Raw genomic sequence first — 25,549 nt, 5'->3', positions numbered from 1 at the left:
GTAGATATAAAAAGTTCATGCACAAAATATTTTTCTGTTGTGGATTTAGGATTGGCATAAGGTTTAAATTGAAAGTCTTTGAAAGTATTTACAGTATATTAAAGTCAGCCTCACCACTTAATATAAGTCTTTCACCACTTACTCTAGCTAATTATACTATCACAATAATTACTTATGTTCTATGTTACTACGGGAGTCTGGTGTTGGCTTCAAGGTGCATTCACAATGACAAACACTATAGAATTAACTATTTTGTTTTTGTAAATACGCCTTACGGTAAACAATGCCAAAGAAAAAGTTACATATTTATATGAATGTGTCTTATTAGCATTCGATTCACTCAAACTTATCAAACAAAAATGTACAATTAGTTTATCTACAAAGAAAAAAAAATATTAAGTCAACCATATTTTCTTTCGCAAGATAATTTTATTATTATAAAAAAACAGGAATATGTTATTTTATCATTTAAAATTACATATTCTGCTTGGTCGAAACTTACTAAACAAGTTGTATCAGGCTTTCTCAAGGCACCTACCGTAAAGTTTTGTTTCGTTACTCATCTATCACACGGTAACAATTTCCCTATCCTACTATACATATATAAATGGCGCCTCTTGCTTTGTAATTTTACGTATAATTTGACCTAATTATCTGGTACAAGCCATAGAATTCGGAATAAAGATTATAGAAGTGACTAATGTAATTTGATGTAGCAGGGACGGGTGTTTCGCCTTTACACAATTAAGTAGCATGCTGCGTGCGATGCAAGACGACGACACACATAACTCTGTCGACTTTACAACTAAGTACGCAGAAAATTGCTAAAATAAGGACCCACCATTCTTTATTTATAAATACTACAGGCATTATACCACTCCTATAGTTTGGAGTACAGGCATTTCTTTTTCAAATTCTATAGTAAGCCCTACTGCTAGCGCCATCTATCATTAAAAAACTAACTACAAGTAACGGTGTTCAACGGCCATCGCTCTTGGCGCCACTGGGCACGGGCGTGGAGCGCCGCGGGCCGCGACACAGCGCCGTCAGCGCCTTGTGCAGCCGCTGTATGGGGATCTCCACCAGCAGGGCCAGCGGCATGGCCGCCAGGTATGAGACGAAGGCCACGCCGAACCATTCCAGGATCTGAAGGATGATGGTGGATAAAGATTATCATACTTATCACTACGTTTGTAGAGTTTGATGTGTGTGGCATAGCGGAAGACCTCGCTTCGTCTGTGTTTTGTGGGTCGGAAATTGCACTACTAACGTCACACAAATAAGAACTTCAAAAGTGTAAAAAGTAAACTTGATATGGCTTACAATTTTGTCAACCATCCTAGTTGGGTCTCAGTGAAACGTCTCTTTCGCAATATGTTTTTTTTCGAAAGGGATGTTTTACGACTAGGGGATATATTGTGAACTCCATTGTGCAACTGCGCCCACTCAAATAAGTAGCTGAAGCTAAAGACTACTGCGATCGTGCACTCTGTTTCTGCATCTTAATGCAAACGCCCTTCTTGATCTTTCATCATCCTCCTGGCGTCATGATCTATCAAACCAAGATCATAGTCAATGTGACCTGTGCTCCTCTCCAAGAGATGAAAATGTAATCGGGACGACCATCGCCAAGAGGTAGAAGAAGAATACAAAGAGGAAATACCTCCACTGTTTTACAGCTCCTGGTTCACCAGCCTTGTTCTACGTAAACATAAACGTAGTTTGAAACTGAGGCACTGGAAACTATCGTATTGTAGTGTTCGTACCGCGGTCTGCCGGTCCAGCTGCGTGGGCGCCAGTCGGCCGGCCACCAGCGACTTGTTGATGATCATGTGCAGCATCAGCGCGCCGAAGGTCAGCCGCGCGATCACCACCCAGCCGCGCCACGACAGGATGCGACGCATCGCCGCTGCAAACAGTGACAACATGGATCAATATTTTCCTGTAAAAAAGCTTATATACCTTACAAAAAACTTCGCATTGCCTGTTTATTTTGTGCATAGTTATAACCTCTATCTCTATGTCCACATGACTCAAAAGTGATTTAAGTAAGTTTTTCTTGGTGGATACGAAAAAACACGGAAAGTGACTTTGTATTAAGTAAGTATGTGGTAACACGCGTAAGTATAAAATAAGAAAGTTGTTACGCTTTCACTACGGCCACCGTTTTCTCTATGTTGATATTTTTTCTTTAGGCAATCAATCTAAGGGATCAAGGAAAATACTTATAAACTTAAGATTATTTTTAAGGCGATGGGCTAGCAACCTGTTACAATGAATCTCAATTCCATCATTAAACCATCCAGCTGAGCGTAGTCTTTCGGTACAAAAGAGAACATTCTGTCTTCCTCGCAAGGGATGAAGACGTAATAAGCATGTGAAAATTGTACTTGTTTGTACATTATAGTTCTTTTTTAAAACAATATATCTTGAACAAGATTTAGATCTCTTCAATCAATACTAACATTCCACCCCCTGCATGGCCCCGAGCAGCGCCAAGAAGACGAGCACGACGAAGACGGGGCGCTCGAAGGCGGCCAGCGCCGCCGCCGCCAGCCGCCGCGGCTCGCCCGCGCCCGCCAGCTGCGGGGACGCCGCCACCCACCACACCGCCAGCGGGGTCGCCGCCACGGACGCCCAGCGGAACACCTGCGAATCACAACATCGAATATGTACATAACACAAGGGTCTTATCTCGTCGCCGGCGCGGCTGGGCCGGTGAACATCACTTCACCGGCATAGCCTTCTTTTTGATTCACACTCACACAGGATAAGCTATGTTTCATATAATACATCACCAATAGATAATAGATGCGTACCAAAAATATCTCGGAAAATATAAATGTGTGACAAAGTGTTCGACAGAAAAGCATTAAACTTGTATTTAACTCACAGATGAAACAAAAACTAACACTAGTTAACTTATTTAATCCTTGTTTTTACTTAGGTTTTCGCTTTCGAATTGTGTTGTATACATAATTGCCTACATTGTTTCAACCACGAATACCTACTTAAACTATTTTTATACAAAAGTTTATCAAAGATTGGCCAGCATTGGATACCTAGATCAATATCTACTTAGGTACTATATTATGATCAATATTGTGCATAATAAAATACTTACACAGTTGTGGTTCTCACTCGTTAAAGAATACCTAACAAATTACGAAGCTACTGTTTATTTTAATAACACAAATATGTAACTTCCTAATTAAGATCGCATCTGACCGGCAGTGGGATCTAGAAATGCGTTAGAAATAATGTTGTAACAGCCTGACATCTTGTGAAACCAGCGAGTCTAGCATCGGCAATGTAGGTCGGCGGAGACTGGCTGATCGGTGTCATCTGGCCGCACATCAAAATAATAGATTAATTAAAAAGTTATACAACGAGAATGTCCGTGTTCTGGCACACTCCCGTTAGGTGATGCGAAACAGGGACTGTAGGTACAATTTGTAAAATTAGTTTGTAATCATATTTTTTTCTTTCTTTATAATTTTTTTTTGAGTTCATTTTACATTAAGTTTTCTATTTATAATAACTAACTATTAAATAAAAGTTATACGTACAACTGATTTGATGAAACTTTGCAGAAAGTAAAACAGCTTAGTCATTAGAATAACATACTACCTAAGTAAAAATTTAAAGTGATTTAAGGCGGACGAAGTCGAGTGCAACAGCTTGTACATACATTGTACAACCTACTACCCCTTATCTGTATTTATCTTTAAAATCTCTGTTGTTTACCTTTTAACGTTTAAATCCAATTTTATAAACCCTAGTCATAAGCAAATAAATATTCTATTCTATTATAAAAACAGAACATTTAGTCAGCCATGATTTCGTCACGTTTATCACAAACTTTCGACAAACAAGATGAACATCCGACAGGCAACAGTTGCTAAAATCATTACGCAAGACCTTGACCGTGATCTTATATCTTGCGGTCAGAAAGAATACATACATCACGCCTCTTTTCCTAATTTCCATACGATTCTTGCATATCTACATCTTTTGGATCATATCTACACATTCAAAACTGTATGTGGTACGCCTCTCGGGTAGATAGACTAAGAGTAGTTCTCGATCTAAGTCGTGATTATCAACAGGAGATTGGAATAAAGAAGGAATTATATAGATTCCCCTTCTTCCTCCTGGTTAAATCCTCATCTCACTGGAGAGTTCGAGGTGTGCCTTAGACCATGGTCTTGAATTGGGTAAGTCAGGATTTTTTAAAGCGAGTCTCGTCTTCCCTTCGCATCCTTTTCAGGGAAACCTAACCCTGGATCATGGTTACAATATGTAAGTATCGTCTGACCTTATACTCATTGAGACTGCGGTGCGAGTCCAGCAAGTAGTGGTGCGCGTGCGCAAGCAGCAAGCCGGCCAGCGCGCCCGGCAGGTTGCCCAGCGGCGACTGGTACAGGATGTTGAAGGACAGGTCGCCGCGGTACGTCTCCCGGATCAGTCTGAAATAGTGCGAGTGAGGATGAAAATGTTTGATCTGGGATTTAACATGACACTAGACAACTAAAGGGCTGATTAAATTTAATCCTATTGCCGTTTCGCTTTTTATTATAACGTGAAACGGGACAGCACAATTTTTTCGCGCGTACCTTGCTACGGGCGCTGGGATTAGACAAATATTTTATAAAAAACCAAAACCAAAGAAGGGTTAACTTTCTCTGCTGCTGAAAAATATTCACACCGATTTTTAGGTTATATTTCATTATTATATTATTACATTCCGCATTACATTCTACTCTACCATACGCCCACAACTGTCAGACTTGTTGTTTTTCAATCCAGATGTTTCTGCTAGAGATAGAGTGTACTCACTCAGGGCGATGCAGCACGATGTTGGGCACGAGGCCGAACCAGTAGGCGAGCGCGAACAGCACGCCGACGGCCAGCGCGAGCAGCGCCGCCAGCGCGACCAGCGCGCCGCGCCGCCACCGCAGCAGCGCCAGCGTCAGCAGCAGGGAGAACAAGTACAGTTGCATGTCTGCTGCCAGGTACCTGTGCAAAGTTATGGATGGTAGGCAAGGTCCAGAGAGAATGTCAGAAATTGGATCCCTTTTTGGTAAGTACACAGTTGAGAAATTTTTCGACGTTTTGTGAAGGTTTTCAATAACTGACTGCTTGACAGCGCACAACCCAAACTGCTGAGTCTAAACTTGAAATTGTAGGTTCCCTATGTGGTCTTAGGGTGCACTAAGAATGGATCCGCCAAAATTCCAGCGGGACCGAAAATTATCTAGATACGCGATCGTAGCCTCAGGTAATACTAGGGAAATGTAATGCTAGTTACCAAGTCTGTATGAGGCACTTGTCGTCCGCATAGACCACGTTGTTCAGGTACAGCAGGTGGGTCCACCACTTGTGCCGGCAGATGGCGCTCTCGGAGCCCACGAGCGCGGTCCACATCGGTCCGTCTCCCAGCCGCTCCCACCAGCTCGCCGCGAACCAGAGCACCATGAAGTAGCTGGGGCTCATCCTGTAAAGACAGACGAAGATTGTCAAATATTGTCAAATGTCAAATGACAAGTTGACTGGACGACCCAGGACTCAGGAGTTGTCAGGAAACGACTTTTTCTGACCTATGTCACCAAGTCATCTGTTAGGGGATTCAAGATTAGATAATAATTTTAACATTAAGTGCTTTTATCGTTACTTTTACTTACCTTTTACAACATCTACAGCGAAAAAGTGATCTACCCTTAAGTTCCAAGGTAAGTAGAAATATTAAAATAAATTATATAGTTTCCTAGACATGTAATTGAAAAGATCAAAATAAGGAATACCCGTACCTGATAAACCTGTTGAACATAGTCTCGAAGACTGTGGAGAAGAACTTGACGGGCTCCCCCCGCCGGCGCTGCTGCAGCAGCTTGTGCGCGAGCAGGAACGACGACATGATGAAGAACAGCTGCACCACCAGCGTGCTGTTCGTCATCATCATCACGTCGCTCGCCCGTCGTAACTGTAATGCAACATACCATAAGATTTTTCCTTTGTTTATCCACTCTTTGCTTTATAAAAGCTGAAAGATCTTGCAGACATGAAAAAGAACACTGTACTGTCACTTCATCTAGATAGGTTTTTAATAACTATGTTAACCACAGTTAAAAACAAAAACACAACAAATAACTAGAATAAAATATAAACTTAGTTATTTAAAACTCAAATTCTTAGTCTGAAAAGGCGGAGCGGATTCATACATACCTACATACATATAATCACGTCTATATCCCTTACAAAGACTGAAAAGCTACGTTTACGGCCACGGATTCATCTTAGTACAAATTTAATGTCACTTCTCAGTTTTGTATACCTACCTTCTCGACACGTCTCGTCTCGACCTGATAGGCCAAGGTGTTCAGCCAGCAGACGTGTTCTATGATGATGCACATCATGCCCAACACGCGGAGCCCGTCGAAGCCGGCCAGGTCGGTGTCTGCGGAGGCGGGCGGCGGCGCGCGGAGCGCGCGCCAGCAGCCCGGCAGAGACCAGGACAACGCCCAGTTCAGTCCTGACAGAAATAAATTACGTTAATTAGTTATTTATCCTAGTCTCGCTGGCTTTTTACAAAACTTCGACCGAGTAAATTTCTTTTACTAAAGAATAATGTAACTTTCTAAGTGCACGCTGATATTTAATTCTACCTATATAAAATATGTAGGTAGTGAAAAATAAACATTCCGAAGATTTCCTTAACGCATTTCCATATACTTAATATTAATAAATGAGTAGCTTTTTTGGACTTTTCAAAAACCTCTTTATGATGCAAAAATACATGTGTCAACCGTGTCTTTTGTCAGTTTGAACACCACACTTTATCCTGTCGTCGGTATTTAATTCTGTTTGTTGTTATTGGATTTCGAGGGAATATTCAGTTGGAGTAGTTATGTAATGCATCCTCAGATAAGAGAGTGCTCTTTGGACACAAATGTTTAAAAAAACTTTCGATTATTTAAGGTTTAGACGTTCCGTTGATTATCATCAACAAACGGAAAAGCAGCTGCTACGTTCCATGTGTTTCCTCCGATCCCAAACCAGCATGGCGGGTTGCGAAGTAGCCCATTATTAGCTCATATCCTATACTTAATTATGCAACGCTGGCGTCATAAAATATTGTAAGAATCGATTCAGAGTCACCCAGTTACGTGGTAACATTGACATGAAAAAACCAAGTACGCTGGACCAAATATTTCTGTGCCCCCCAATTTGAAGCGCTCTCCTGATAAAAATGACTTTTGTGGCAAATGACCGCCTCCTTTTATTGTGTGAAATATATAAAAAAAAACAGTTTCTGATTTTTTTTATTCATTAAAACAATATGAATTTATGGCGTAATGTCCTAAAAAGAGAACAGAACAACTTTCCACGAGTAGTTCCATGCACAATCACGGCAATATCAGGCGATAAGCTGTGAAATGGCGAAAATAGGCGGTCAATTTACATCGCCAATATGAAGTCCAGAATTCATTATAGAGGTCAATGCGTGGTAAGTAATAGTAAGCGATGGATGCAAACCTTCGTACGCGTCAGTAATATTTCCAGTAATATGCATTTCGTTCCGCGCGTGCTCGCCGACATAGTAACACTATATTATTGTGTAGTGGTGGCGATCGATACACTGTCGATAATTATTTGCCAGTTTAACTGCTTATTAAACAGGGAAAGGGCGGACTCTAAGTTTAAAGCATTTTATCAAATATTAATCAAAAGTCGTGTTAAGAATAATACTAAGGTCTGTTGGTACTTGTGTAATTCGAAGGCGGGATAGTTATAAACTAAGATTGCGAAGTGAAATCGTAGGAAAAAATATCTTTACCAAACATTATCTTTATTGTGACCATACCAGAAGAGTACCATAAATATATTTACAGATAGGTATTTTTTTACATACATAGGTCTTTATGTTATATTTTGACAGAGCTAATAGCTGTATGGTTTACTGACTGAATTGAGTTTCAAAAAGTACCTAACAGCTTGCTAGCATACTGCCTATAAGAAGAATACCAAGCTTATAGTTTTAATCCCTTAGTCGCCTCTTACTACATCCATGGGAAATATATGGCGTGTTCTTATTCTACAGTTAAGGCCGGAAAAGCCATTCGGCACATTTTAAAATTAAATTTATTTTTCTAATCTAATCAATATCGACATTATCGATAGCTACACATCACTATTCGGCGGCTACCGCGAGTGGAGCCTTACGAAACTGCCACCAGCCGCGCATTCTGGAATATTCCTCGGACATATCTGCAGTGCGGCCCTTCACGAGCGTAGGTACTTTCAAAACCAATCGCCTCTGAATACCTGGTCTGGCTAGAACATACTTTTGCAATACTGAGTACATACCTACCTTGTAAAATATATAATTTCTGGCAATGTATGAATTATTATAATTTAGAATAGATTTATTTGAAAATAAATCTATTCTAAAGGCGTCATGTAAGCATGTAGCAACTTTAAATTGAAGAAGAATATACAAAATATACATGTAATGTAAGCACGCATACATCCCTAGCGTGGTAGACAGAGCCGCTAGCTAGCCCATCGCCTACCAACAAGAGGAATCCTAAGTTTATAAGCTAGTCCCTAATGAATAATTATACAAAACCCTGTTCGTAGTATTCCTTGAGTTTTTATTAAGTTTGTATGACAGCCAGCGCTTAGCTCACATACTGAGTTATCGTCAGTGTATCGCCGGCGGTTGCTAAAGACTGTCATAATAACTCGCAGTCAACACAATCTGAAATCATCAGCTAAGCTAAGAGTTTGTTTTTAAAGTTTAGCTATTGTTTGTATAGGTACGCGACTTGCACTTATGTCATCTTGCTTAACATCAGAGAGATTGCGGTCAAACGCACTCAATAAATAAAGGAAATGTCTATTTTCTACGATCCTTACAAGTCCACTTCTTACGATGAAAGGTAAACAGTATCTAAAGATAATTATTATAATTGTCATCTTGACCGAAACCGAAACCGCCGAGCTTGCATGAAGAGAGTTATGAATGTGGATGAAGCGAAGGAAGTATGCAGAGATCGTGGCAAGTGGAAAGAGGTAGTCTCTGCCTACCCCTCCGGGAAAGAGGCGTGATTTTATGTATGTATGTATGTCATCTTGCCATTAGCTGCGTCCTTAACGTAGAGGTCTTGTCTAGAAGGAGTCTGCGTCTGAACAAGATCTTGGAGGTGAGTAAGTCTGGCAAATTATTCACGCAAATTAAACAACAAGCCTCAGTAATAAATGAAATACATTGCAAGTAGGTACCGATTCAATTTTCCGTTATGGCACATGTTGATCTTGAAACAACATCATGAATCTTCAAGTATTCTACGGCGTGGCCTCGCAAAAGATGAAACACAATCAATAAACATAATGCACAACTTATAAAAACCGTCGGCTTTCCTTTAAGCTGGATTTCTTCAAAAAGATGCAGCTTGCGTTTCACCAAATCTTTTATCATGTGAACGGCTGTTATTTGTAATTCCCTCCCCACATCTCTTCACAGATACATATAACATGGGGATTTTCAACGCCAGAGTGAATAGGCACTATTTGATTTTCAATGCACCACCTTAGGCCTCATCTTGCTTACCACCAGGCAGATTGAGGTGAAGCGCACTCAAATATATATTACATAAAAAAAATCTCTGTGATGTCACTGAAAGATGCCTTAATTTCAAACGTGACCGATTTCGCAGTGCAGGCGCACGCATAGTAAGAGCAGGAGGTAAACTCGTATAAAGGAAGTGTGCAAGCTCGATTGACTCAGCAATATTAGGACCACACGTTGTCAGTTCCTCGGATAACCTTCCGTCTTTTCCACAATTTGACGCAGACGCAATGTCTCGGCTTGAGTACAGGCAAATATTTGTAGATAATTTTGTATAGTTTTTATAACAATATGTCTATGCTATAGACATAGATATTATTTGTATTAGGTGTTTGATGACTTTAAACAAGATTTTTTAACATAAACTTTAAAAGCGCAGAACGCCTTTTGCGTCAATGCTCAATTAATGCTCTCGCTTGCTCATTAATATATTTGTGACAATATAAATTTGTGTGTATATAAATAAATAAAAATACTTTACGATGCACATGGAAGTTGATCTTTATTTTGATAATCCAGGCACCATGAGAGAGGACCCCTCGCAATGTATCCAACGTGACCTTGTGACCACGATGTGGCGCCGCGCGGTACCTTTCCAACCGTTACATGGCGCAACAGACAGACGGACATATCAACCTCGACAACTAATAGTAAACGGTGGTTGTTTTATTAATTGAATATCTTTTAGTAGTAATTGTGAGTTGGTGTTTGTGTTTTCTTTGTTTAAAACAAAGAACCGTTTATTATTTCAGTAGGTATGTTGCGCAACGATTTTGATAGAGGTTGTACAAATTTTTATGAAACTTCGTATTTTAGGTGTAGTTAAAAACTATTTTTTTTTTTCCTTTAAGTTAAGAATAGGACCACTTCATGTCTGCAGATGTCGTAAAAGGCGACTAAAAAAAGGCTAATAAACTTGGAATTTTTCTTTTAGGGGATGTGCGAACCTGTTACTTTTTGAATTTCAGTACCTGTGGCCTGTCGGTCTTTCCAAAATTGTTGTCTCTGTCTTCCCCGCAAAGGATATTGGCGTGATTGTATGTATGTTTGTATTTTCTATATGACCATTAAATTGGCCATCCAATTTTACCATCAGCATACTCTGACATTTGTTCCCTTCGCGTCTCCAACTCACTGAAGGAGAGCCCGGAACTAAGACCGAATTCTCGATTGGGTAACTACCGACCTTTGCAGGGGAATCAAACCTATATTGGATCATAGTAATACTCAACTTCCCTGAATGTCTAGATTTCCTCACAATGTTTTACTTCATCGTAAGAACATCGTTCAGCACTCAATCTTATTATTATACATATGACCATTCTCTGCAAAATTTCCATTTATATTTTTTACAAATATACACCTAAAACCCTTAAAATCATGCCGTGGAGAAAATCAAAAAGAAAAATCAGCTATCAACAGCCATAGACCACAAAGTCCGTGACTAGATTGCAACAAAGCTATTATAATGCGTCAACATTAACAGCGACGAGCGATTTCTCTCGATAATGGCTGGTCACCCGGCCTGCACTCCCGGGTCCGTTGAGCAATAATGTCACTCGCATAGACATAGATCTGGCTAGATACCGCAACTTTATTCATCTGTATATAAAGTTTATAATTTAAGAAGGAAGTTACGAATGAAGCAGTTCTCAAAAAAACCCCTAAAAATTATGGTCAATGAAGTCATTGACCTTAACTTTTAGACACAAGAAATACACTCCGACGCTCACGAGGTCTAGGCCCGTCTATGTCTGTGGTTGTGAGGCTATCACATGTAGTATCTGCCGCCAACCGGTCGCGTTACCTAACTAGCACCCGCGACCCGCAACTTTTGTTCTTTGCAGAATTCTCCAATAAAGGGTCATTGAATAAGTTCCGTTGTGTAATGTTTATGTTATTAGATTGAAGAGGTAGCTATTGTTGGATTGAAAGCCCTTCATTTCGACGATACTCTTTAGTTAGTAAGTCAGAAATACTACCTACTGATTATTCTTTTATTGATTTTGTTTTTGTTTAAACCTTGGTTTTGTGTTTTTTTTTTTCTACAGACTACCAATTTTGTTGCGCTCTTCGATGGGTATGTAATTTTAATCTGAGGAGATTTCATTTTTATATTTTCGAGTATGAATAACAATGAGTTGTGCAAAACACATCTTCAATTCTAATTTAATCAAAGAATACTTATAAATAAAAGATAGACAAAGTAAGTGATATGCCAAATCATCAACATACCACCTCCGGGGTTTCAACTCTCTTTAAAAATACTCTGTGAGGAGGACATGCCTACGAGGAAGAAGAATAACCAGGCTAACGTCTAGTCTAGACAGTGGATGCATTCGTGAGGCAACTCAAAGTTACGTCCTAACTCCGGTCTATGAACCATTAGCCCACTTGGTCAGCCCACCACTGGGTCATTACCTTGTGAACGTGCCGCCAACACGTGACCAAAGATATTAAGAAAAAATAACATAGTGCGTGCAATCTCGCACCGTTTGGGGGCCCGTAGCGGCGTTTAGAAAGTAAAAGTGATTCTGTTTTACGCCGGCCTGATATAATTTTTATCTCATCTGTTATTACTTCTAATAACCTGTAAGTAGTGATAATGTTTCATAGCTGTACTCTTTGTTATATCGCGCCTATAATAAAGTAATCTTTGATTAACTTTATAATTAATTGTAGTTACCTATAATATCAATTTCAAGGAAATTGGAAAAAAAAGGAAAATTTTACAGCTTATAAATTATTATTTCTGTTTCAAATACGTTTTTATGTTTATATAATACCTATTTGTTTTGCTATTGATTTAACCTAGCCAAAAATAAAATCTTCATACTTATCAACACAGTAAACTATACTTCCCTAAATGTAAGTAGGTATCCAAAATATATATAATTTCAGGAAGTTTGGTATAATATTAATGAAATAGTTCGATACAAATTACTTGATGTAGGATGGAGTACGGAACCCCGATCGCAGGCGCCCCGCTCGCGACGCCGGCTTTCGTTTCGAGGTCACGTTCGTTCTGACGCCGTATTTTGATTCTGACCAACATTCTGACATAATAATTATGTAAGTGTTTCTTATTTATAAAGCCGTGGCCTGAGAATCATTTCGAGATAATTGGGGTGAACCGGTCATGTTAACGCTGACAACATTCGACCGAGGTATTTAATTGAATGAACGCACAATTTGTACAGTAAAATTACTACAGACTTACAATTTTACAGCAAAAACTTTGACTACTTCGTTAGATTTTATGCATTTTACTTTCGCATAACCATAAATATTTATTTGGCTCCAAAAAAAAAAATAACAACCGATTTCAAACCAGTCAGTTTGAATAACAATACAATTTACTACAGGGAAATGCAAAGGTAGTGTAACGTGGGTTATGTATGCACTGGATACGTTATAGTATGGAAGGAAATTTATCTGCACTGATAAATTAAACGTCATAGAAATATAGTCTTATCCAGATTTACTTATGTATGTCCTAAAAATGCCTCCTCCATAAATGTAGATCACTGCAAAAATAAGTAACTGACCTTTCTTGGTGTGTGCGGGGAGCGACAGATCTAGAGCGGTGGAGAGCGCGGCGAGCGCAAGAAGCGCGGCGAGCGTGCACGCCAGCGCTCGCTCGCTCGCGGAGAGCGGCGGCGAGGGGGGGGCGCCGCGCCGGCAGTAATCCAGCTTGTAGAGGCGAGCTGACAGCTGGTGCGACGAGACGGTGCTGGCGTTGACGCATGATGTGAACCTGGATAGATTATTAAAATAAATTATCATTGTCCAAAACTTACAAATAAACAGATAAACTAAATTGAAGGTATGCAATTCGTTTTGGTTTGTTTATATCGCTTACCTTCCATCGTTAGTTTCTATTGAACTATCATCTATCCGGAGATGAGATCGGGGTGCGTCTTTGACCATGATCCTAGATTGGATTTTATACGAAGCGACTCCCAACCCAATTGATCCAATTTTTGAAGACCTACATTCTTCTTTCTTTCAAAGAGTTGAAGATATATTCAAGAGCGCCGTACCAGGCGTCCATAGGCTGCAGCTGGCCGAGCTGCGGACATCGTCTGCTGAGGCACAGCCCGCGGTGCAGCCGCGTGTGGTTGAAGTTGTCCACCCAGTTGGACGAGAAACTCTACGGAAACAACAATTATTACAATTGTGTTTTGTACCAAGACATTATTATTCTAGGTACCATGTGCTTCCTAACACTTTAGAATAAGTCCGATTTACACTTTCATGTAGGGTAGACGGCGTAAGCGAATCATTTAATGAGTTTTTTATCTAATACCATGATCTAGCTCGGGTAAGGTTCCTCTAGGCAGCAACCAGGATCAACGTCAGGAAAATGATGACTAAGTATTTCGGACTGAAATTCAAAAATAATATCATTATAGGTACAAGTATTTACTTTTTCCCAATAGCTTGAATTTTATATGTAACTACTATCCATCCATATAATAATTCCTTAAATTGTAATTTTAATTTCATATGAAAATAACTAATTGATAATACAACCACAGACTTGCATTAATTTATGCACCCATTGCCCGATATAGAGGAAATAAAGACCAAAGTCCAAGCAATGTTTTGATTGCGTTTCGTAACCGCCATTGAAATCTTAATTCAGGGCTGGTTGCGGTCGGTCACTGGATGGGTTACTACACATCGTATGCGAAACTGCGATAATATGCCGTAATAAGTAGGGCTGTTACTCTGTTTCGTTCAGAAATGTAGCATTCCAATATGTTACGACTTATTTTTTATCTTTTTATTATATTTATATTTTTAAATTTTTTCAAGTTATTACTGTGGAGTTCATATATAGTTCGGTAAGAACTTTGATATCAAACAATGGATACACTTTTATTTTTTAATTAAACAACTATTTTATTCAAGAGCACTAGGTAATGTTACGTTTTCCATTCATTGTTCTCGAAACTTCCGAGCGCACCAGTTTTAATTCTTGAAATACCTGATTGCTGAATTTAAAGCTTGTAAGTAGAGTAGACAACCCAGAGCCCAAATTCATTAATTATAAAGTAACGGTACATTGCAAAACTGAATTACTGAACTGGGTAATTTTTCTCGCATCTCGTCTTCTTGAAATAAGCATTAAAACATTTTATTTCATCATAAAATTTTTAAATTAATTCTGTACCTGTGTTATTGATATGTAAGATCAATTAATATTTTTAATTGGTCTATTTTGTAAAAATTTGCCAGGGTCACATGTAGCTTGGTCTCTATGTAGATCTCCTCCACGGCCTTAATAACTTTAATACCGATTTCGTTCTCAGTGACCGTGTAAACGAGCACGCGCCGAGACTCGCCGCCTCCCGCCGCGGCCTGGCCGCACAGCAATAGGTGCGTGTCGTTGCTGTGAAATTCAAGATTCCACGATGTTTCCGCAACTGAACTCAGAATAATAGTAATATTATTTTGCTGACAGAAATCACAATTTACGTTGTACTGAAATTTTGTTGTACGTTGTACTGAAAATGTACACAAATTCGAGATTTACTCCCAATCCCAGACTTCGATTTAGTGCTTTTTTTTGTTAAATCCCTCTGTGGTCAACCCCACATAAGTTACCCGATTAAAAAGCGGCGCGTGACCCACAGGGTGGCATATTTTAATTCCTACGAAATTGTGTGCATTACTGGATGTGTAACCATAATATAAATCAATATAGGGCAGATTCCCCTGCAAAGGTTGTGGAGGTCAGACTAGGGTGGGGCACCTTAACACTTCTCCAATATACACTTATTCTTTGTTCTAGCATTTATCTCAGCCATCCTTACGTCTCTGAAGAGGAGCCTAGAGTTTGGATTGGGTCAGGTTTTTAGAAGAAACACCTTCCGCCTGACCTGATCTGGCAGGAGAATCTGACCCATATTGGAACAGTTGCCTGAAGTGCAAGTTTTGTAACTATATTGTCCCTCGGCATAAATGGCAAAAGAACATCGTTCACTGGTACATGGTAGGTCTTAAGAGCCGGGAACCACACGGCAATACACTATTGGTGCCTAAATTGTAACTGTAGCGTACAATTACTCAAGTTAAGCAGCGACCGCGCGCGATGCGGTCGCTGAACATAATCCACGCAATTGCAGTCATTCCGTTGCAGACATGCCTGTTTTTGGGTCTGCGGGTGTCGAATGATGTGTCTGACTTTAGCAATTTTTGTGTTTAATTGAGACTTGTTACAATAAAATATTTTGTTAATTTTACATACATACATATGATCACGTCTTTATCCCTTACGGGGTAGACAGAGCCAACAGTCTTGAAAAGACTGATAGGCCACGTTCAGCTGTTTGGCTTAATGATAGAACTGAGATTCAAATAGTGACGGGTTGCTAGCCCATCGCCTAAAAGAAGAATCCCAAGTTTATAAGCCTATCCCTTACGATATCCATGGGAACGAGAAATAAAAATAGTTAATTTTCTAAGTAAGAAAACGAACTTTAATGTAACTAGAGGTAAAAATATAAAAGCTTTGCGCGACTATTCAGGCGACGACATGACTACACATAACTTACCGCCTTTGAATAAGGTTTGAGTTGTACAAAACTAAAGAAATGGGGATGGGAGTCATGAAAGGGCGACGGCGAACAAGATTCGGCGGAAAGTTGGTAGAGCCATCGGTGCTGGAGAAAAATGGGTCAAGTAGTTTTGTAATAGAATATGGAAAGTAAGTAGGTTACTTCTTGTTTGATTTATGCCCATATTTAGTTTCTCCGCCTCACCCTGATTTTGTTAGATAATGCTTTTACGAATAGCATAACTTTGCTTTAAGTGTCTTATAAATGTAGGTTACTTAATAAATAATACAGAAGTACTCACTTACCGCTTCAATCGATTTAAATTTGAGGGGGCCAAAAACCGAACCCGATAAACATGCAAAAGATACCTATGTATATTAATTTTGTCTTGAGCAATAATACTCCAATAAAATGTACTTCTTAGGTATAGATACTAATAAAAGTTATAATTCGAAAGTGGATTATTTGCGACTAGCTGTGCCCGCGACTTCGTCCGCGTGGAATAGCTATTTTGGGCATCATTGATAAATTTTCCTCGTTTTTTTTTTACATTTTCCATTATTTCTTTGCTCCTTATAGTTGCAGCGTGATGTTATATAGCCTAAAGCCTTGTTCGATAAATGGTCCATTCAACGCAAAAATATTTTTACAATTCGAACCAGTAGTTCCTGAGATTAGCGCGTTCAAACAAACAAACAAATCCTTCAGCTTTATAATATTAGTATAGATTAACCGCAAAGCCTCGTTCTCGTCCAGCGGCAACATCCACGGGTACCTCCATCTATTGATTTGGCGTACCTTCATGTTGTGGAACAGCTCGCTGGAGCCGTCGAGCGGCGCCAGCTCGAAGCTGCCCAGGCAGTACACCTGCCGCGAGCCCAGGCAGCCCTCGTACTCGTCCAGGTGGAACAGGCGCGGCATGGCGTAGTACTGCTCTTCTGCAACACCACATCTCCGTCAATATAAAACTCCTTGTATGTTTGTTTACACAACCTGCTCTCACTCGTCTATCTCCACATGACCAAACCATCTAAGCATTATATACATACATACATATAGCCACGTCTATATCCCTTCCGGGGTAGATAGAGCCAACAGTCCCGAAAAGACTGAAGGGCCACATTCAGCTGCTCGGCTTAATGATGGAATTGATATCCAAATAGTGACAGGTTGCTAGTCCATCGCCTAAAAAAAGGATCGCAATTTTATAAGCCTACCCCTTAGTCGCCTTGTACGACATCCATGGGAAAGAGATGGAGTGGTCCTATTCTTTTTTGTATTGGTGCTGGGAACCACACGGCACTACAACCATCTAAGCATTCCCTTTTCTATTCCTGTCACTATATATTTTTTCACATCACAACATTTCTCTTTCAAGCTGTGCTTTATCCCGTCACTCAAATTACTGAAATCACGCGGTGGAAAAGGGTTTGCCCTCATTTTTGTTGAACGGATAAGTTGGTAAGGGAAGGCCTAATCGAACGTATTTTGAGTAAATCTGGGACGTTCTGTTAAAGGTCCGGTCAAGAATACTATAAACTGACGAGGTTGCGTGAACAGTCATGAATTTGGATGAAGCGAGAGAAGTACTCGTGCGCAGGGAGCGAGGCAAGTGGTAGCCATTGTACGGTTAATATCCCTTTTGAGAATGATGTTAACTTCGCTACCAGTTCAGAATACCCACATGCTTGTTCTAGTTACATCCATGCCAAAAGTTGGAATGGTCCTATTCCAAAGTACTGTAAACCACACGGCCGATATTGATTGATGATGATCAATAATTCTTTTACGACATGTTCTATATTTAATTAACCAAAAAGTCCCAATCGCTGCCTCATTATTGAACTTAACACATACGTAACGAGAGCGCCGGTCTCAAACAAGGAAAAGTCGGTTTAGAATATTAATATATTTTAACGATCAATAGTCCAAAAGTCCCGGCTCGGCCCAATATTTACTTAGCGTTTAATAAACCATTATGCGGTATTTGCCTTGGTTTGAGCGTGATGGCTCTGTTTGTCCGAAATATCGCTAAATATAATAAATGAATGACCTTTCGTGTGTTTTAGCGGCTTCCCTGTTGACCCCCGCAGGATGTTTGCGGTGGCACATACTTATTCTAATAGTTAGTACAAAGATCAAGAAAAAACCCGACGCTAGGACGAAATATTACAAAAAATTAATTTGCACCAAAATTTGAGTTGGCAAAACAAGAAACTACATTTATGGTGCTTATTTTGGCGTTTATCTTAAATACAATAAGTAAACATAAGTGAATCCCTGTGTATCATAATTTTTATTACGACAAGACCTCATTTGGAAACATCTGCCAAATGGAATAATAAACCAAAAATATCAATACTCTTGTTCATTGAGCGTCAGGATATACATACATACGTGTAACATTTGACGTCTTTATCTCTGACGGGGTAAACAGAGTCAATCAGCCTATGGCTCGACCTGCGGTCAGGCAATTCGTGTCCTAAGAGCTATCATGTATTTGCTATCCGAGACTTCCTAAAACGCTAAGGAGGTCAAGCTATAGTCTGTGCCAGCTTAACAAACTGTACAAAAGCACTAAAAGTTGCGTAACATGCGAGAAGCCTATAAATTAGGTCACAGCGGTCTAGTGTAGCTAGGTTTTAGTCTAGGCTCGAGCGGGGTTGCGTCACTAACAGGTTGTAACCGGGGCGAGCCCTATAGGTAAGGATGGCAAATAAATGTACTACCAGTTAGTGCTTGTGCGCAAAGCTACAATCTTGTGGAAATTTCTTATAACGCGGGGTAGACAGAGCCAACAGTCTTACTTGTATTATCTATATGAAATATAATTAAAATCTGTTTCGATGTTTTAGATTTATTTGTACAGATTTGTTTGTACGATATATGATCACGTCTACATCCCTTGCGGGGTTAACAGAACCAAAAATCTTGAAGTCTTTAAGGCCACGTTTAGCTGTTTGGCTTAATGATAGAATTGAGATTTATATGTATAGTGACATATAGTGGTTGCTAGCCCATCGCCTAAAAGAAGAATCCCAAGTTCATAAGCTTTACCCCGTAGTCGCCTTATACGGCATCCATGGGAAAGAAATAGAATGGACATGATTATAATGTATGTTTATCTAACCAACGTCAACCCTAAAATGCAATAGTGACATTCCGGCGTCCCGTCCAGAGAAAGTGCACCGAGCAGGAAGCGGGTTATATCACGAGAGTTGATGTATGGCGCAGCGTTCATATATACTTTACTAGAGGCCGCCCGCGACTTCGTCCGCATGGAAACCCTATCAATCCCGCGGGAACTCTGGGATAAAAAGTAGCCTATGTGGTATTCTGGGTCTTCAGCTACCTACATACCATTTCATGGTAATCAGTTCAGTAGTTTTTGCGTGAAAGAGTAACAAACATCCATACATCCATACAAACTTTCGCCTTTATAATAGTAGTAGGACTAGCTGTGCCCGCGACTTCGTCCGCGTGGTGTAGTTATTTTGGGCATCATTGAAGCCCTCAATTTTCCCCGTTCTTTTCACATTTTTCATTATTTCTTTGCTTCTTATAGTTGAAGCGTGATGTTATATAGCCTAAATCCTCTCTCGATAAATGCTCTATTCAACGCTAAAATAATTTTTCAATTAGAACCATTAGTTCTTGAGATTAGCGCGTTCAAACAAACAAACAAACTCTTCAGCTTTATAATATTAGTATATAGATACCTATGGCTATTTTGCAATGATTGCTGGCCGATGACCTGTGACCACATAGACCTAGTAGCTAATATTTGTAATGAAATTCTTCTGTGAAACTTCTATTAGAAATAATCATCGAATTATATTAATATGTATGAGTTAATGATGGAATTTAGATACAATTAGTGACAGGTTGCTAGCCCATCGCTTGCAAGGGGAATCTCAAGTTTATTAGTTTATTATTTTTTTATGAAGAAGAGTTCTTTTGTACAGGCGCAAGTTTCTATGTAAATATTAATTGTAAAATGTATAACTAGATGGCGTTAAAATATTTTGAGTTCATTTTGAAACGCGATATGGTTTTCCTTGAGAAATATCATGGCTTTCAAGCCTAGTAGATTCAAGACCATCCCTACTGATTCTCTGATTCTGGTAGTAAACAATTAGCCTATCCCTTAGTCGCCTTTAATTTTAACTGAACTTGGCCTTTCAGTTTTCAACACGGTTGGCTCTGCCTGCCCCGCAAGGGATATAGACGTGACTATATGTATGTATTAATTGAGTATGTAATGAGTAACAGACAAACAAACTCTGGCCGCGGAATCCCCGTACAAAAGACATCGACGCGTCGCGCTCGATCGCGTCGCGTGGCACATAAGTTGACCTATATTCTGGTATACAGGTGTCAATCGAGGTGAACAATAAAATAAAGCGGTTAACTAATCTAATATAATCAAACTAATTTATACAGATTTAACTGACTCTAAAATAAGTTATTGGATCTTTTTCAAAGACACTATAATATTTTACCAAAAAAATATCTGGATAATAATAGCACCATATTGTATGGTGGTATATATATATATATATATATATATATATATATATATATATATATATATATATATATATATATATATATATATATATAAAGCTTCCGCTTCCAAAGCGCATGTATATTAGAAGCGGTGGAACAAGCTACACTGCAGCATTTTCACCGAATGTCAATTTACAACGTTACCGTCACTAACGCCAGGAGGATAATGGTCTTCACATAATATTCCACTCCCAACTAATATCATTTTACTTTTTATCCCGGTAAAAACTACAATTCCCGTGGGATTTGCGAAAAATCTTTACTTATTCTTTTGTAGGTGGCGTTAAATTTGCGCGGACGAAGTTGCGGTTAAAATCTATTAATGTATATAATAAGATATCAATAGAAATTTATCAGCTTATACCGAGTTACATAAATATGAGGACGTTACGTTGCAATAATTAATTCTGTTTATAAATAACTTGTTACGTGTGACGGTGTGGTCAGAGCTTAGATGCTGTGAGATAACGTGTTCGAATCCAGTTCAGATTCGCAGAGTTAAATCATGCTTTTCCTCTCTAAGTACACATATGTATATTCATGTCTATATCCTTCGTGGGGTAGACAGAGCCAACAATCTTTAGAACGCTTAAAGGCCACTCAAATAGTGGCAGATTGATAGTTTCCCCTCGCTAACATCGCCTACAAGAAGAATCACAAGTTTGTTGGCTCTGTTTAACCCACAAATGACATAGATTGTGTCATGTGGTTCCCGGCACCAATACAAAAAAGAATAGGACCACTCCATATCTTTCCCATGGATGTCGTAAAAGGCGACTAATGCAATTGCGGCGGCGTTTATAAAATTGCGATCCTTTTTTTTGGGCGATGGGCTAGTCGCTATTTGGATCTCAACTCCATCATTAAACCGAGCAGCTGAACGTGGTCATTCAGTCTTTTCGGGACTGTTGGCTCTGGCTACCCCGCAAGGGACAAAGACGTGACTTTATGTATGTATGTATGTATGACATAGATGTGACTGTATAAGATAAATCATTATTCCTATTTTTGAGAGGTTATTTTTGTTGAATCATTTCCAATCTCCTTCTAACAAACTTTTGTTTCTAAAAAACTTTAAAATAAGCGTATCAAAACACACATGTATGTGTATGTCATATATCTATAGCTATCTACACATTTTCTTACGAAACAAGTGCAAGAAGGGCAAGGAAAACCAGCCGCGACACGTTACCGAATGTAAAGTAACTCCTTGAGAATATAATTGGACATTTAAAATTTCTGTCGAAAAGGCGCCGATAAAGGCAGTGAAAAGATTCCTTCAGTCGAGATAGAGTGTAACAATATGTATTATATCTATTGTTGTTTCACTCATATTTATTACCCGACTATCAAAAAGGAGGAGGGTTTAATTCGACCGCATTTTTTTTGGGACTTCATTAACATATTACGGCTTGGAACTTTACACGAAAGTGCACAACCTGCACTTATACAATAAAAATAAAAAAGAAAATACCTACGTGAAGAATAAATTCAAAACTATTAGTCTGATTATGATGATGATGATGGTGCCGTGTGATTCCTAACAACATATATAAAAAAAGAATAGGACAACTCCATCTTTTTCCCGTGGATGTCGTAAAAGGCGACTAAGGGATAGGCTTATAAACTTGGGATTCTTTTTTTAAGGCGATGGGCTAGCAACCTGTCACTATTTGAATCTCAATCTATCATTAAGCCAAACAGCTGAAGGTGGCCTAGCAGTCTTTTCAAGACTGTTTGTTGGCTCCGTCTACCCCGCAAGGGATATAGACGTGAGTATATGTATGTATGTATGTATGATAATGCACACAAATTGACTAAACCTTCAGGGATGACGTAGGAAACTTTTTCTAAATACTCGGTAGCGTGCAAGAGAAATGCTAGCACTAAATGAAATTTAATCCATTTCAACAACGACACTTTACATCACTTTAGTAATTTACAAACAAATACATCGATTGGAAGTGTAAAGCGATTTGAACATTTTGAAATTGGATCACTTTTACATATAAATTCGAACGATTTACCGATTTAAATATTTTGAAATTGGAACACTATTAACACGGCAGTGCGCAGGACACAAATTATCGGAACTCCATTTATGTTATTTTGGGAAACTAAGTCTGCGACCACTGATTTCTCAAGCCGTCCCGGTATACTCCTATATCACCATAACGTCATAATTTTAAAGGGCTTTTTAAATTGGGACATGACACAGGAATTTCAAAGAGTGTCTTGTTTTGGAAATAACATTTACAATTACCGGATTTCAAGTGTTGAATAATTAAATTTAGGCAATGATTTTGGAAAATTAATTGCGTTATGATTAAAACATATTTGTGGCATTTTATACCTCACTGCTCCCCAGTAAAAAGGACGTTAAGTTTTAAAATTCCGTAACTAGTTGAAAATTCAACTTTTTTATATTGAATTTTCTTTTATACCATTTACAGAATTTTAACCTAATTCCGATAGTGATAGGTTTAAACATTTTGAAATTTTCATAAACATTCGGAACAGTCTTAACACGAGAGTTAACTGGACACTAATATTAAAATATTTCGCAATAACTTTCAGTGTTTGCCATTACTTTATTTCACATTTTATTTAAATTTTCACAATCGTTAAAAACATTAAATTTCACTAAATTTAAACTATCAAAACCTCAATTAATTCATTAATTTCGGTTAGTACCTATATGTTCAAAATTATTCGTAAGTACTTTGTAAATCATAAATCTTTGATTTTCCCAATTTATCCACCTAATTCTCACACTCTCTAATTCATCAAAACCTCAAAATTATCAAAATTTTCACACACTCTAATTTTAAAATAACTCCGGTTATATACGATCGTACCGCTTAGTTCTGCGCAGGCGGCGCCGCGGGCGAGCGCGAGCAGCGCCACGGCGAGGAGCGTCCGGTCCGGCGACATGGTAACCACTGGCTGCTGCGCAGGAGTTGCGTAACTAGCCCACCCTATCCTTTCCTTTCCATATGGCTTTAGGTGTGAGTAAGATGTGTAGTTTGGTCAATATTTTGTTAAGTAATTCTTTGGTTTCAACGGGCCAGATGAGTCTCACATTATATCTATTTAAATTATAGGTAACTAATATTACAAGTATAAATGCGAAAGTAAGTTGTATAATAAAGTCTGTAGAAGGACACTTGGTCCTTTCATCCCGGTAAAAACTATCCCGTGGGATTTGCGAAATACCTATATTCTTTTGTAGGTGGCGGTAAATTCTGTAGATGGCGCCTGACGCTAGATTCGTCGCTTTTTGTGGATGGCTTCAACTTACGGGTAAATCCTGGTTAATAAATAAAAGAGGACACCGACCTACTAACTAATTGAGTGCCATACCAAAGCACGTCCTAACCAGCCGGGTTTAGACTTCGAGGTGAAATATTACATATTACTCATATGAAACATAGGTTCCTTATGACATATATATTTAATTTCAAATTGTTTTTATTGACGTGTTCTAAGGATGCGCTAAATGTGAATTTCCAGATATTCCCGCTGGAATGGAAATTAACGGAATTGTTAGATTATACGCGGGCGGAGACGCTAGCAAACTCTTACAATTACTAATTACGTCTCAATCACATTCTCTCTTTCTCGCCGCACCCTCTCAATTCAGGATCAGAGTCAAGAGCGCACCCCGGGCTCCTCCGGACAAGAGAGGCATGTAACCAAAACTTACGCCAGAAGGAAGGAGATAACTCACTCCCTATTTCTCACCGTGACATGTTCCAGATTCTCTTTCCACCGCAATTTCAGAGCCCGAGGTCCTCCTCCCAACGTTTCTTCACCGTGTTCCGTCAGCGTCATCGGAAGTCATCAATGGGCCCAAGGGATCGTGTCCAACCGTGCGTATCTAAAACGTGTCATTGTATGATTACCATGTGAGTGAGTGGGCGTCTCACCACGTGCTACATTGTGGCGCTGTGAATGAGTGATATGTGCTGGGTCATGGCATCGCGATCTGGCTAAAGTGTCCATAGATTCGAGACGAAAATGCAAGCATCTTCCTCTTGGATTTAGTCGCAATTGCAACGTCACTCTGTAGAGGAGTCCGGGGTATGCCTTTGACCGTGGATCCTGGATTGAATGAGTCAGGTGTTTACGCGAAGCGACCTGACCTCCGCAACTTCTGCATCCAATGACCTTAATGTGCAGGTTTCCTTACGATGTTTTTTTAGCGTACCGACTCTTGCCGTAAAAGCAAATCAATGCATATAACAAGAATTATTAGTATCGAATGTTATAAGCGAGTTTCGAACAAGTGACTTTTGTTTTAGTCGTTAACGCTCGTAGACTTGATTTTGCGGCATTAATAAGTTTTGAATACGGCTTAGTTCCCGGCACCAAAAGAAATAGGTAAGAATGGACCAGTCCATCTCTTTCCCATGGATGTCGTAAAAGGCGACTAAGACTACTTTTAGGCCATGGGCTAGCAACCAGTCACTACTTAAATCTCAATTCTATCATAAAGCCAAACAGCTGAACGTGGCCTATCAGTCACTTCAAAACTCTGTCTACCCCGCAAGGGATATTGACGTGACAATAGAATGTATGTCCAGTTGTTATCCAGTTACTTGCCTAGAACGTAGATTGTTATTTATTATACAAACAGCTTATACTTTAGGTAATTTGGTAGATACATTCACATACGAATTACAGTAATGTCTTAATGTAGGCTATTTCTGAGAATAAACTATTATTAAGTAAATGAAGAAGAGATGATTTGTTGGTAAATAACCTGCGAGACTTGAGCCGT

General features: G+C 39.2%; 1 protein-coding gene across 1 annotated transcript; it reads right to left on the bottom strand.

Moving 5' to 3' along the window:
- Nucleotides 1-92: 92 nt before the first annotated feature.
- Nucleotides 93-23,730, bottom strand: LOC106140271 (nose resistant to fluoxetine protein 6). Its single transcript, XM_060950756.1, has 12 exons — nt 23,625-23,730; nt 16,996-17,135; nt 13,675-13,784; nt 13,180-13,388; nt 6,339-6,532; nt 5,811-5,983; nt 5,312-5,497; nt 4,840-5,019; nt 4,319-4,469; nt 2,466-2,649; nt 1,767-1,909; nt 93-1,146 (listed from the first exon to the last, which is right to left on the bottom strand). Exons 1-12 carry the CDS (start codon nt 23,698-23,700, stop codon nt 979-981), a joined length of 1,914 nt encoding a protein of 637 aa, XP_060806739.1. The 5' UTR covers nt 23,701-23,730; the 3' UTR covers nt 93-978.
- Nucleotides 23,731-25,549: the final 1,819 nt, after the last annotated feature.

The sequence above is a fragment of the Amyelois transitella genome, chromosome 22 (assembly GCF_032362555.1).
Source record: "Amyelois transitella isolate CPQ chromosome 22, ilAmyTran1.1, whole genome shotgun sequence".
NCBI lineage: Eukaryota > Metazoa > Arthropoda > Insecta > Lepidoptera > Pyralidae > Amyelois > Amyelois transitella.
This window is presented reverse-complemented; position numbering and strand designations above follow the sequence as displayed.